This window comes from Alligator mississippiensis, chromosome 1 (genome assembly GCF_030867095.1).
Source record: "Alligator mississippiensis isolate rAllMis1 chromosome 1, rAllMis1, whole genome shotgun sequence".
In the NCBI taxonomy this organism is placed as follows: domain Eukaryota; kingdom Metazoa; phylum Chordata; order Crocodylia; family Alligatoridae; genus Alligator; species Alligator mississippiensis.
In genome coordinates this window covers 147,808,861-147,823,093 of record NC_081824.1, presented here as the reverse complement: position 1 = coordinate 147,823,093, position 14,233 = coordinate 147,808,861, and the positions used below count along the sequence as shown (strand labels likewise).

General features: G+C 47.9%; 1 protein-coding gene across 2 annotated transcripts in view; it reads left to right on the top strand.

Moving 5' to 3' along the window:
- Positions 1 to 14,233, top strand: part of GNPAT (glyceronephosphate O-acyltransferase) — a 49,361-nt gene that overhangs the window by 3,229 nt on the left and 31,899 nt on the right. The window contains exon 2 of one of the 2 annotated variants that reach the window (XM_019479809.2): positions 10,167 to 10,355. In XM_019479809.2, the coding sequence (XP_019335354.1) occupies positions 10,167 to 10,355 (189 nt within the window). Of the gene's footprint in view, positions 1 to 10,163; positions 10,356 to 14,233 lie in introns of both variants that reach the window. The other variant, XM_006275161.4, reaches the window with a different exon arrangement.

The following is a 14,233-nucleotide window of genomic DNA, read 5'->3' as shown; positions in this document are numbered from 1 at the left end:
CCAACCTAGTCTCTTTCTATGACCAGCTTACGAAACGCCTGGACACAGGAGGAGGGGTGGATGTCGTATACTTAGACTTCAGGAAGGCCTTCGATACGGTATCCCACCCCATACTGGTGAACAAGTTAAGAGGCTGTGATGTGGATGACTGCACAGTCCGGTGGGTGGCGAATTGGCTAGAGGGTCGCACCCAAAGAGTCGTGGCGGATGGGTCGGTCTCGACCTGGAAGGGTGTGGGCAGTGGGGTCCCGCAGGGTTCGGTCCTTGGACCGATACCCTTTAATGTCTTCATCAGCGACTTGGACGTGGGAGTGAAATGTACTCTGTCCAAGTTTGCAGATGACACAAAGCTATGGGGAGAAGTGGACACGCTGGAGGGCAGGCAACAGCTGCAGGCAGACCTGGATAGGTTGGACAAGTGGGCAGAAAACAACAGGATGCAGTTCAACAAGGAGAAATGCAAAGTGCTGCACCTAGGGAGGAAAAATGTCCAGCACACCTACAGCCTAGGGAATGACCTGCTGGGTGGCACAGAGGTGGAAAGGGATCTTGGAGTCCTAGTGGACTCCAAGATGAACATGAGCCAGCAGTGTGATGAAGCCATCAGAAAAGCCAATGGCACTTTATCGTGCATCAGCAGATGCATGACAAATAGGTCCAGGGAGGTGATACTTCCCCTCTATAGGGCGTTGGTCAGACCGCAGTTGGAGTACTGCGTGCAATTCTGGGCGCCACACTTCAAGAAGGATGCGGATAACCTGGAGAGGGTCCAGAGAAGGGCAACTCGTATGGTCAAGGGCCTGCAGACCAAGCCCTACGAGGAGAGACTAGAGAAACTGGACCTTTTCAGCCTCCGCAAGAGAAGGTTGAGAGGCAACCTTGTGGCTGCCTATAAGTTCATCACGGGGGCACAGAAGGGAATAGGTGAGGATTTATTCACCAAGGCGCCCCTGGGGGTTACAAGAAACAATGGCCACAAGCTAGCAGAGAGCAGATTTAGACTAGACATTAGGAAGAACTTCTTCACAGTTCGAGTGGCCAAGGTCTGGAACGGGCTCCCAAGGGAGGTGGTGCTCTCCCCTACCCTGGGGGTCTTCAAGAGGAGGTTATATGAGTATCTAGCTGGGGTCATCTAGACCCAGCACTCTTTCCTGCTTATGCAGGGGGTCGGACTTGATGATCTATTGAGGTCCCTTCCGACCCTAACATCTATGAATCTATGAATCTGTGAAACTTTAGAGTGAATATTGTTACATCTGTGCTGACAGTCCTATGTTTAATCCACATATCACTGTTAGGCCCACTGAACTCAGTAGGACTCCATATGCTCTTGATGTTGTAGTAATCTTATCATCAATCATGCTCCATCCCCTTAGCCTTCATGGTATCCCTTCTGACCATTTTGCCTCCTTATCTCATTTGCCTTTTTGTCCTGTCTTAACAGCTACTCATGCGATATCATTACCAAACGTAGCTTTTTTTTCAATCACTACCTCATCATCGCATTATGTATTGCCTAATGATCCCCTTTTCTCTGTACTGTCACCTGTTCCTACTGCTCTTTACAGTCCATTGACAGTCAGGATTTTCCATCTCTTTCCTCTTTGAGCCCAGTAATTAACTCCTTTGCCCTTCTTGTCCACTAGTGTCTGTGTTTCCAGCATCCAACCCTTTGGCAATATCTTCCCACTCTCTATCATTTTTGTTCCCATTCCTCATCAGTCTGTTTTCTCTGTCTCTTGTCTTTTTCCCCCCCCTTTGTCACTAAAAGTGAGGTTTCTTGTTCCCTTGCTCTTTCCCTCCAGGTATGTCCCCCCACTGGTACTTGAGGGCCTATAAAAATACCAAGGAAACCCTAGCATTCCCTTTCTTCTACAGTTACAGCATTACCACCTAGAGATGCGCCGATATATTAGTCCAATGTTGGATCGGTACCAATATAAAGAAAATTTGCTGTTTTGGATCGGCCTGATGGGGTCAATAATTTGGCCGATAAATGCCCATGCTGTGTGCAGCTGCAGCGCAGCACAGCATGGAGTAGAGCTGGCAGCATGGAGAGCTGCCTCCAGCTAGTAAGTTGGAAGCGGAGGGGGTGGGGGGGCAGACCAAGGCCCCTATGGTGAGGGAGGGGGCAGGGGCAGGCGCTGCCCAGGGGGGCAGGAGTGCAGGATGGAGGTGCGGTTCATTGGGGAGGGGGTGGCTCCTGCCACTGCTTGCACCCCAGGAGGGTGGGGGGGGTGACCCCCGGATTTGCGCAGGGAGGGTGGGCTGGAGCCGAGGTTGAATGGGTCTCTTCTTGGCAGGGGCTGAGCTTGGAGTGGGCACCGGTGGCGCTGGGAGGAGGCTGCAGCCATGCCAGATTTTACCGCAGCTCCACTCACAGCCCTGTGCTGCCAGGCACGGCCCGGTTCTGTGTCCCACCTCCACCCATGGGCTGGGAAGAACCGAGGCTGCACCAGGCAGCTGGCAGCAGTGGCACTGGGAGCAGAGGTGCCTGCCCTTGCCCCTTCCCTCCCTCACTGTAGGGGCGTTGATCTGCCCCCCCACGCCTCTTCCCTCCCCCTTCCCCTACGACAGACTTACCACCTGGAGGCAGCTGTATCGGATCGGTATTAGCTGATATGCCTCCTTGAATATCAGTATCAGTCCCCCAAATCTCTATCGGTGCACCCGTATTGCCAACCTTTGGCATTCAGGTACCAGGATATGGACCACCCCTTTCAAAAATATAGTTAGGTTTTGCATTTTCTCTGTAACCATTAGAACTAGAAACTTTTAAAATTTTGCTGTCTTGCAATAATGTGAAACCAGGAGTTGCAGCTTTATAAAAACCAAATATTGTGATTTCTGACAAAATCACCAGAGTTGGCATACCTAATCGTGGCAGTGTTGCAGTTGGCTTACTTTACCTTTCACCCCCTCACTTTCATTAGAAATGTGTGCGTGCGTGCACTTTTGCTGTCTCTCTCTCTCTCTCTCTCTCTCTCTCTCTCTCTGTTTGTAAGATGGAGTTGAGACTGTAGAGTCTTGGTGCTGTTTTGTGTTCCACAGGTCCTTCCAGAACAGAAAACTTGAATTTTCAAAACTCTGGAAAAAAGCAGGAAGTGCAAAAGGAATATAGCACTTCCAACTCCCCCCTTGCGAGTACTGGAGTAGGAACTGGAAATATATTACTATCTTAACCTTTCTCCCAAACCACCCTGCCATTCTCTGTGTTCCTAGCACAATCCAAAATTAGCACTTCTATTCATGCAGTCTGGTGGCCCCCACTGTATTCTGAGCAGTGTCATTGGTCTGGTATTTTCTACTGCTTAAGAGAATCTGAGGAAGAGGAAAAGTGCTGTGACTCTCTATGACTCTCTCTGGACTAAGTTGGGGATCTGAGGAATCGGATCAAGGTTTGGTGGCTGAATATAAGAGGAGCACAAGGCATCAGTGAGTGCTTGCATCCTTGAATCCAGGTTAACAAAGTTGTTTGGGTGTGAGGTGGACATAATGCATCATATTTTCTTACATATCACACCTTTCCCCGAAAAGGAAACCCTCCAAAATTGGGGCAGATGCCTTAAGCAAGGAAACTGATATCTGCACCAGAATGGAAGCATAGGGACCCTGGCTTCCAGGGCCTCTGTTCTTCTGGCCTCATGGAAGAGTGGTAGAGTCCACTCATTAGTGTCACTCACCCTCTTTCTGCAGCTGCACAGCTAGAGATCTACCCTTCTTATACCCACTGTCAAATTGGCAGCAGCTTTTGGTTAATTTATCGAGTTTCTAGGTACGTTTCTGAAAAAAATCATTTCCCTTTTCCCCATTCTGCCTTTCTTTTTCTGTGTTTTGCTGAAGCTTTAAAAGGACTTTCTCAGCAAAGCCACTCAATTACTTCCATTGCCTGCAACTGATCCGAATCTGTGGCATGACTTAGTGGAGTCCTAGGGTAACTTCGTGGAGTGGTGAGGATGCCAGAGGCTGCTTAGGTGAGTGTGGAGGGGTGCTTGGAAACCACTGAATTAACTTGCATTGCTAGTAGTTGCATAGAGATGTATGTGCAGGGTGGGTTGAGTGCAGCATGGAGTTCAAGAAACAATGTTTAATGGGCTGATTTGCATTGGAATTCCCCACCATGGAATTCATCTCTGATTTAGTTACTGTAAGGTAGAAACCTGCCCTATGTTCCATTGACAGCCATTTTGTGGTATTAATTGCCCATTGTTCAGTGGCTCAGTTTTCTCTCACCCAGCAATTGATGGGTATTTCCAGTTAAAAGTGCACCCACCCACCAAGGTCACAGTCCCCCTCCTCCTGGGAACCCAGAAGAAGGGTTCCAGGCAGCAACCCTTCTACCCCCAACCTGGTCACCCCTCCATACTCTGCCTTGCACCCCTCTCTGTCCCCCCACTCTTCAAATCAGCCTGGGCTGCTGTGAACTGAAGTCAAGTGCAGCCAATAGAGGTTGGGGCAGTAGAGTTCTGGCTATGTACCAGAGGAGCCAATTACCATGCAGGGGTTGGGGGGTTTTGTGGCGCAGCGTATTGTGGGATGTCTGGAGGATCCAGGGGTGGGCAAAATATGGCCCACAGATTGAATCTGGCCTACCAAAGGATTTTGTCTGGCCTTTGGCTGGTCCCTCAGTTCTGCCCAATCCAGGCGTGGGGGGCAGCCCGGGCCATGGCACGTGCAGCAGTCCTGTTGCCTCCGGGCAAGCTGCAAGGCTGGGGCAGTGTGGCAGCTGGACTTGCTTCCTAGCAGCCCTTTGTGGCGGTACCTCTTTCCGGTTGCTGCTGCCATCTGGCCTGGCCCCACTGCCTGGGGCACACAAGGCCATCTACCCCTCAGTCACCCCTGAGGGCAGGGAACGTGGCTGAGCTGATGGGATGGGGGCCATGGTCTGGCAGGCTGCAGGACAGATGGGAGGGGGCTGGGATCTTGCAGTGGTGACAGCACAGGGCCAGGGCTTGGGCCAGGGACATGTGGGAAGCAGATTGTGGCTCTGCCCTGGGCCCTGGTCCCACGCTGTCACCGCCCCAAGATTCCAGCCCTGCTTGCCTGTACCACCCCCAGGTGCCACTCCCCTCCCACCCGTGGCCCCGTTCCAGCCTTGAACAAAGCCACTTAGGAAATTTTGGTGAACTGTTGTGGGGGAGGGAGAGGGGTTGCAGACCTAGCCTGCAGCAGCTCACCAAAATTCCCTCCAGCTCAAATAATTGCCCACACCTGCAGTAGTCACTACTGAAACCTTGGTGTCCACACATAACACTGAACTGGTACATGGAGGACCAGTTTGAAATAATACCTCATTATCCAGGTTTGCTTTTGAGACATTTCAGGAGGTTTTAACAATTGGAAACTGACTTGTACATGTGGATGCTTGTGGTTTAAACTGCATTTAAACTGGTTTAAGTGTTATGTGTGTCCACACCGTGCATCTTCCCCCCCTGGCTCCATACTGGTATCCTGGGATCATGGAGCTCCCTTGTGAATGTCATCCAGGCCCTAGCAGAGGTCCTGTGGAGCTGGAGTAGTTCCAAGCTCCTGCTTGCTTTTGTGTTCCAGTGTCCTGTGGTGCCTGTTTCTTATAGCAGTCATTAACTTACGCATTTTGAAATATGTAATTGAATTGCTTACGTGACTTACAAAACAGTCTCCAGCCAACCTGGAAACTGCCTGTTGGCTATTGTGTGCAGCAGGAACACTGCCTTCCTTCAGTGCTTAGGTAAGATTGCTTGAGTTCTTATAGTGGTGTCTGAGGTCAGGACATGTTCTGTTCCACGTAACTGGTTGGCTACAACTGAATGTAACATGCACTGTCATATTGTACAACGCAAACTGAGAAAAGAGAGGTGTTGATCTATAAGAAGGAGAGCCGGGATACACACATGGCAGCACAGAGCCCCCCTGACCCAATGGTGTGTGACTCCCCATGGCTTCCAGTCCGTGTGCCTTCGGGCCAGGCGGGCTCTGTGCCACCACGTGCAGCTCCCAGGTCTCTTTCTAGAAACCACACGCCATTGGGCCAGCTGGGCTGGTTCTGTGCCAGCATGTGGGGCTCCCAGCACTGCAGCTGAGAGTGTGCACCACCAGGCTGGCTGGCTGGCCTGGCTCTGTGCCTCCGCTTGCAGCTTCCCATTGGAGTGCTGGGAGCCCCACATGCTGGCACAGAACCAGCCTGGTCTGGGCCGAAGGCAGCTCCCAGGTCTCAGCCGGAGTCACACACTACTAGGGGACTCTGTCTGCCATGGGCCAGGAGTGCCTGCCACCTGCTGCTGCCGCCATCAGCAATGGAAGGTGTGGTGGTGGGGCCCACACCCACACGTGCACCATCAGGCCAGCTGGGCTGGCTATGTGCCAGCATGTGGGGTTCCCGGTACTACAGCCGGGAGTGTTTGCCACTGGGCCGGACTGGTTCCTTGCCTCCACATGGAGTTTCTGGCCCTGCAGGCAGGAACTCCCCTCCCAACTCACAAGCTGTCCAATCAAGCAGCATTGCCCTTGGTGTCTCCCAATGGGGCTCTGAGCTGGAGTGCCGGGAGCCCCGCGCAGGTGGAGGTGCAGAGCCTGCCCAGTTTGATGGTGCCCAACCTCTGAAAGCCCGTGCCTCCCACCAACTTCCAAAGGGGCAGCCGTGGGCCAGATAGGATGGCCTGGCGAGCCAGGTTTTCCTGCCCCTGCTCTAGACCCTCTCTAACTTCTCCACATTCTTCTTAAAAGGTGGAGCTCAGAATTGGGCACAATATTCTAGATGAGGTCCCCCAGCACTGAGTAGAGTGGCACTATCACCTTCTACATCTTGTACCTAATAATCTTGTTGATGAAGCCCAAAATTGCATTGGCTTTTTTGCAACTGCATCTCTTCTGACTTGTTGTGTCTCTGACCAGCCGAAACCTCTGGACCATTCTCTGTAATGGTACCACCCAGCCAGTTAATTCCCACTTGTGCTTTCAATCATTCTACCTAGATGTAGTGCATTATGTTTATCTGCACTGAACTTCAAGTTAATTGTCTCTAGCCCAGCTCTTCAGTGTATCAAGATCCTTCTGAATTCTACTCCTCTCTTTCAAAGTGTTTGCAGTCCTTTCCAGTTGCCTAACTTGCCTAGTGGTGTTTTGCCTCTGTTTGAAATTTGGCTGAGAGGAAGCTGGCAGAGGCTCATTCCGGGGGTGAACCAGAGGAACTGGTATGGAAGATAGCAGCCAGCTGTTGTGGAAGAATTGATCTTTCATTGTTTGTGTTTGCATTGTTGGACTTGCATCATTCCCTGGATGTAGTTGAACAGTTGATTTCAAGAGTGCTTGAGTCTGCACCCATTGTTTAACCGTGAAAAGATTGTTCCTTAATGACTTTTAAAACCTATTTGTTCTTTAAAATTATTTCTGATGGGGGGGAAAATTAGGTCTTGTGGTGATAGGACAGAATGAATCTTAATGTTGTAGGTTTGGAGAGTTTTTTGTTAATCTGGTTTAATATAATTTTGTATGTTTGAAACCAGGGGTGGCTGCATCTTAAGAGAGAAAAAACAGCACAAAGACATTACATTGAGGGTGTCAAACATATGGGCTGTGGAGCCGTGTGATCCAGCCATGGGGTTGCTGGAATGACTCCAAGCGCCAGCATTACCCCTATGCACTACATGTGTCATGTAGGCTGACCCAGTGACATCCTGAACATAGAACAGGGGGTTAATCTGGGGCTTGTGTATTGCCCTGTGGGATCAGGCCAACTCTCAGGATCTCAGTATTGTGCTGTTAGACAGGAGGGTGTGACACAATTGCACATATACAAACACACATCAATTTGGTGCGCGCGCACACACGCACCTCCCCCAACTCAGGCACATGCATACCTATCACCAATTCAAGCACATACACTATACACCCCAAAAATTAGACAAAAATCAATTGTCCATACCCGCACACTCGGTACACATACACAGATCACTAATGCATATATTATGCACACAGTGATGTATGTGTGTATATGTACGTATGTATACACACTCACCAGTTCACACACCTACAACCCACCTACACATACACACAGGTAAGTTCCAAACTTGGATGGTACAGTGTGTATGTGTGTGCTTGGGGTACCTGGGATACGGTTAAGGTGAGAGAGAGTTAAAGTATAGGGAATGAAAGTTGCCAGAACCGGGATTAGAACTGGTGGACTACAGAGCAGCTAGCTGAGGAACGGAGGCTTGTGTTTACTTAAGATCAAGTGGCCCTAGGGTTACTCGGGGTCACTGGTGCAAGGAGGGGGAAGCCTGGTAGCAAGGAGGAGACAGCCAGGAAAGAAACAGGCAGAAACCTGGTTGCTCAGGGGAGAAGGCAGTGGGGATAAGACAGTGGCAACGAAATGGGGTTTGGAGGCAGAGAGGAGCTCAGGACAGGTGTTGGAGGTCACAGTGAGCCAGAAGCAGGAGAGGGAGAAAGACAGAAGTTAGAGGGGCGAGGAGCAGAGATTGGAGCAGGGCTGAACCATAGTAAAGCAAAACCCAACTCAGGGGTCCAAATAACAGGTTTATTAAACAGACAACATGCTACACAGCCCCATGAAGTTATTGGTTCACATGCACACATGCACTCACAATGGCAGGAGGAGAAATAGACTTAATGGAAGGGTTGGAGTCCAGGTAGGGAAGAGAAACAGAGTCCAAGTCCTTGGTTGAAGAGAGGCTGGGGGTGATAGCTACCTATCCAGGCTGGAAAGGGGTCCTTGTCCAGTAGGTGTTGTTCACAGCGGGGTTGCCGGCAGGGCCTCTGGGTGGATAGGTGGTATTGTGGCATGGTGCTGGTCCAGATGGGGAGGGCATCCCAAGGAGTCAGTCTTCACTACCCCCTTTTATGGGGCAGACTACCTCTGATCTCTTATGGGGAGGGCCTGTCCAGGCAAGGTCAGTCCTGTTCCAGAGGGCTGCAGGTGTTTTTACTGAGTGTGTGCAGCTTGGCACAATGGTGGGTTGCCTCATCTTTTGTTTCTTGAATGCTGAGGGTGGTTCCAAGGGCTGGGTCGTTGGTCCAGGTATTGGTGTTGATGGTTCGGTCATTCAGAGGAAGCTATTTTTAGACCTACTGCCACTGTCTGTCAAGCACCCTCATTCATCCCCATTCATTCAGGAACCAAGTTACATAGGAGGGGTAGTATGAGTCATAGGGTACACAACTGGGCATGCGGATAAGATGGAGGCTTGACATTACAAGATGGAAACTTGACATGACTTATGCTAACTTACATATGTAGGCCTAAAACAGTAATCACACAATATAAAAGCTGTAAAAAAATCAATACAAACATAATAATTATCACTTATAAAACAGTGGATGTCTATGTCAAAATAGCAGGGCACTTACTTGCAAAGGGGGGAGAGAAAAATAAAACTTACTACCTAAAATAAAATGTTAAAGCTTATCCTACATCTTAGCTTACTTATATTTATCTATAGGGAATAGAGAGGGAGAGAAAAAGTCAGAAATGGTTGGGGAAGGGGAGGGAAGGCATTTTAAAATAAATTAAAAAAAAACCTGGGGGTTTTGCTACACGTGCTGCTTGCAGCACCCTGCTGGGCTGGCTTTGCATGCATCTCTGGGGTTGGTCTGGATAGGGCTATGCTGGAGCCAGTGCACAGGGCCAGTCTGGCAGGGTGCCACATGCAGTGCACATCCCAGCCAGACGCTCTGTGCTATGTGCTGTATGTGTGGTCACTCTAGCAGCCAGCCACAGCTTGTTCAGCATGTGGGGCCAGCACAGGGTGCACGCTACCCCCAACACGTGGGCTGGACCTGGTGTTGCACGCAGCACAGCGCAGGGGGTCCAGGGTGCATGCTGCATGTAGTACCTCAGACCAAGCCCCCGTGCTCCCTGCAGTTCTAGGTTCAGCCCAAACACTGTGGGCAGCGTGCACCCTGAGCTGGCCCTATGTGCCATGCGCACAGCAAAGCCTGGGTCCAGTGCTTTGTGTGTGGCCCAAGGGTTGGACCCATTGCCATGGAAGCTGCATGGGAATCAGTCCCAGTGTGGCCTGTAGACTAGCCCAGCAACCATCATCTGGCCTGTGAGGCCAGAAGAGTTTGACACCTCTGCATTACATGGTAGCAGAGCAAAGTTTTCCTGATGTAGCTAAGAGAAATGGCTAAAGTTAGATATTATCTCATTCTTTGTGTATTCCCAGCAGAAAGAGTTCACATCAAAGAAGAGGGATGACTTTGAAGATATCTTGGAGGAGAGGCGGCAGTCCAGTGACCTGAGATACGCAATGAAATGTTTCAACCCTGTTGTTTATAAAGGGCTTTCACCTTGCAAGCCAAGTGCTATTAAAACTACCGTTCTACAATCTGACCAAGTTCAATATGTTATCAGACAGGTAAGTCTGGACAGAGAGACCATAAAAGAAGTTGAGGAGAATGTTGCATAAGACGTGGCATAAATTTTCTGTTGATTAGGTTACCTGCTTCAAGTTGGGCAGAAGGCAGGACAAGGTGGCACCTTAAACTTAAAAGACTAACTCAGACAGTCAAGGGGTATGCCCTTCGGAACATGTCCATTCATAGCATCTGATGAAAATGCATGCCTTTCTAAACAAGTTAGTCTTTAAGGTGCCATCCTGCCTTACCTTCTACCTTACTTCATACGCATTAACTCAGTAAACTATTTCTTTCTACTTATAGTTGGAAAGACAAAAATCCTTGCCTCTTGCATACTTCCTGGACCATCGTGGCTATAAGGCAAGGATTTTTATCTTTCCAACTGTAAGTAGGAAGAAGTAGTTAGCTGCATTAGTGCACATGAAGTATGGCAGAAGGTAGGGCAGGGTGCAAAATAAATAACAGTTTACTACAAAGGACTGCCATCTTGGACATTTGTTGGTTAGTAGGGCTATGTGAAGCTTCAGTCCCTGATTTGATTCAGCGGAGGTTTGGCCCAATTCAGTGGCCAAATCTCTAAATCAAATCAGAGGACCCTTTAATCTCTCCGAATCGAATCGGAACCCTCTGAATCGATTCGGCAATTCGGGACACAGCTTTAAATGCTTTTTCTATGTACCTCTAGGTAGCAGGGGCCTGTGGATGCTGTGATGCTGGGGCTCATGGAGCATCCCACAGAAGTGCAGGGAGGTCCCCAGTGTGCTTGGCAGCAGACCCAGAAGTGGACCAGAAGCACTTTCGGTCCACTTCCTGGTCTACTGGGGAGTGTGCTGGGGGGCCCCCCTGTGCCCTCCCAACTTGGCGACTGGTGCCTCCTGGGTCTGGGGGGGCACTCGGGGCCCCCCTGCAGCCGATTGCTAAGCCAGGGGATGTGGGGGGGGCCCCCAGTGGACCTGGAAGTGGACCAGAAGTAGTTCCGGTCCACTTCCAGGTTTGCCACTAAGCACATGGAGGGCCCCCCCCCCCCCCTCCTGTGGGACGCTCCATCCGCCCCAGCATCGCAGCATGCACAAGCCGCACTGGTACCTCGAGGTATGTAGAAAAAATTTTAAAGCCATGTCTATGTCCAAATCACTGATTCTCCGAATCAGTATCGACTCTTCAGATTCGGATTCGGCCAGATCAAATTGGGGACAGTGATCCGAATCAACGAATCAAATCACTGTCCCAGATTTGGGCTAAATCCGAATCGAATAGGGCCTGCTTCTCACACCTCTAGTGATTAGCATACCTAGCAGCCTTTTGGTTTGCAGTGATGGATGTACAGTTTGATTAAAAAGTCAGGCTAATCTTGGTAGAAAGCAGCATTACAAAACACAAAAGCATTCTGCTTCCTGAAGCAGTTTTTTTGCATTTTGGAAGGATCTGACAAATTCTGTAGTAGTTTTGTATTTGAAAGGGGGTTAAAACAGAGCATAAATTCTTTATATCTAAAAGTAGATGCATTGTAGCATTTAAAAAGCTTTTGAATTTGGACTCCTGCTGAAATTTTGTCTTGACGATCTGAATTGACATTGTTGACTGATACCTCTTAAAAAATTTCCAACTTCATGAAACTTAGTGTAGAGATGCATTTGGTGCATTGGACAGTTTTAAAAAGCTTGGCTTTGGAGTTATTTTTAGATGGGTAGTAGTTACATGCCAAGCACACAACCCTGCTTTTCCATCAGGAGCTTTGCCTTATACTTTAGTATGGGTTTCACATTTCTTTCACTTGCACATGGTCAGTAAGGTATAAAAAAAAACCCCTGGGAAATTAACATATACATGTCAGCAGCCAAAGTTGCTGAGCACTCAACACCCAGCGAACTCATAGAAACAAGGACATGCAATATATACCCTCCATTCTTCCATCTCTAGCATTACAGTCACTACTTTATGTTCCAGGCCATACACTGTAACCTAAGTCTGCCCTTCCTTCCTTCCCTCTGCTGCCGCCTCCCCCCCCCCCCCCCCAAAAAAAAATCACTTCCTTATCATCCATCTTTCACAAAATCCTTTACCAACTACTGTGTTTTCAGTGCAACCAAGCGCTATGCTGAATATCCACCACTGTTGCTGCTGTGTTAAAAAACGTCTGTGGAACATGTGGATGCTGCAGTGTATAGTTTATGGTGCTTATGGCTGTTTAAGGCACATGCCTGTGGTTGGAGCACTAGAGCTTAGCATTAAGGTTGCCAGTTTATCCATAAATCAGAGTACATATTTCCTAACTTCTGAGTGCTTGACTTCACAACATGCCTAATTTTTAATAGGGATTTTTCACGTGTAATTTTATTTATTTATTTACTTAAAGGAAAACCGTAAAAGCAAGTTGTGACATACATCATCATCCAAGTTTGAACCCTGGGTGTTCAGCGTTTTGGGACATGTCACTGCCACTTGAACTGCAGGGACTAATAACATTAGCTGGCAGCAAGAGAGACTATTTAGTAGGGGCTGGATTGTTGGATTGAGAAGGTGATCAGTCAGAAACAGATCATCTGTTTCATTACAACGGGAGCCATTTTGATGTAGAACAGGGGTGTTCAAATTGTCCCTCCTTGCAGGCCAGATCTGGATGCCTCGGCAGCTGCAGAGCCAATAACAGTGATAGCAGGTTGAGTGACAGCCATAGTGGTTTACATGGTCCCCACTTTCCTGCCTGTCCCTGCCATGTGTTTCAAGGGCTCTGGCCCCTCTACAAGCCCTGTGGGCTGAATCTGGCTCTCAGTCCATACATTTGATGAGACTGATCTGAAAGATAAAATAAGATGTTTCAATCCATACAAAGTAGCAACTGCCCTTTAAATTTAATAATATTAATTAAATAAGAACCCACAAAAAACAAAATACTTTACTGGCCCTTCATTAGGGCAAGCAATTAAATTACAGGGGAAACTGGTAAGTGGTCCTTATATTTAAGTTGCCCTGAATGTTTCTTCCCAAAAGATTTGTGATTTATTTAAAAAGAAAATAGCACCTCTAATGAATACAGCAGGGCCTTGAAATTCAGCAGGAAGAAAGGCCTTAAGTTACAGAAATGCTTTTTCTTTGTCTCATGAAACTCCATTCAGGTTTTTCAGGGTCATTAATTGGTAAAAATGACTCTTTTCCTTCATGTCTTTTGTTGCTCAGGATATTTTTAGCTTGAATTGCTGAATGTTAATGTTCTGAAGAGCCTGGCCCACTAAGCCATTAAAGGAGCCGTAGCATGTTGCACTAGAAATGCCTGGGAGTTTTAGGGAAAACTTTTGTTGCGGCTGCTGTTGTCATAAGAAAACAACGCAAGCACTCAGCAAATTTATTTAGAGGAGCAGCTAATTTCAGTATCCTAGAAAAATGATTACTGGCTACCACAAGTATAGAAAATGTTTCAATCAGTACTAAGAGAACAGTAGATCTTTTTCATATTTTTTAAATTGATTAATATTAATATTTGATATGTCAAAATACGATATGACTTAAGATGTGGCATGTTATATCATGCACTACTGTTGACATCAAGAAATGTAAATTAGTAGTATGCAATAAAACAATTAAATTTCAAAATGAAAAACTCATTTCAGAGCAAACTTTTTAAATTGTTTTTTTCCCAAGATAAAGACTTTTGTTTAACAAATGCAGGAAATTTTGCCAGTATGATTTTGTAACACTTGCATTTCGATTAAACAATTTTTCTGGTTAAAAATGATTTTCCAACCAGCACTAGGTTTGGGGTCTTGCCCAGGCATTTGGGGTTTTTTTTCTTCCAATTGCCATCCAGTTTCAAACTTTCCAACTTCTCTGCACACATACATGCACACTTGATTTTATTTCTTAGTTTTATAAAATAAGT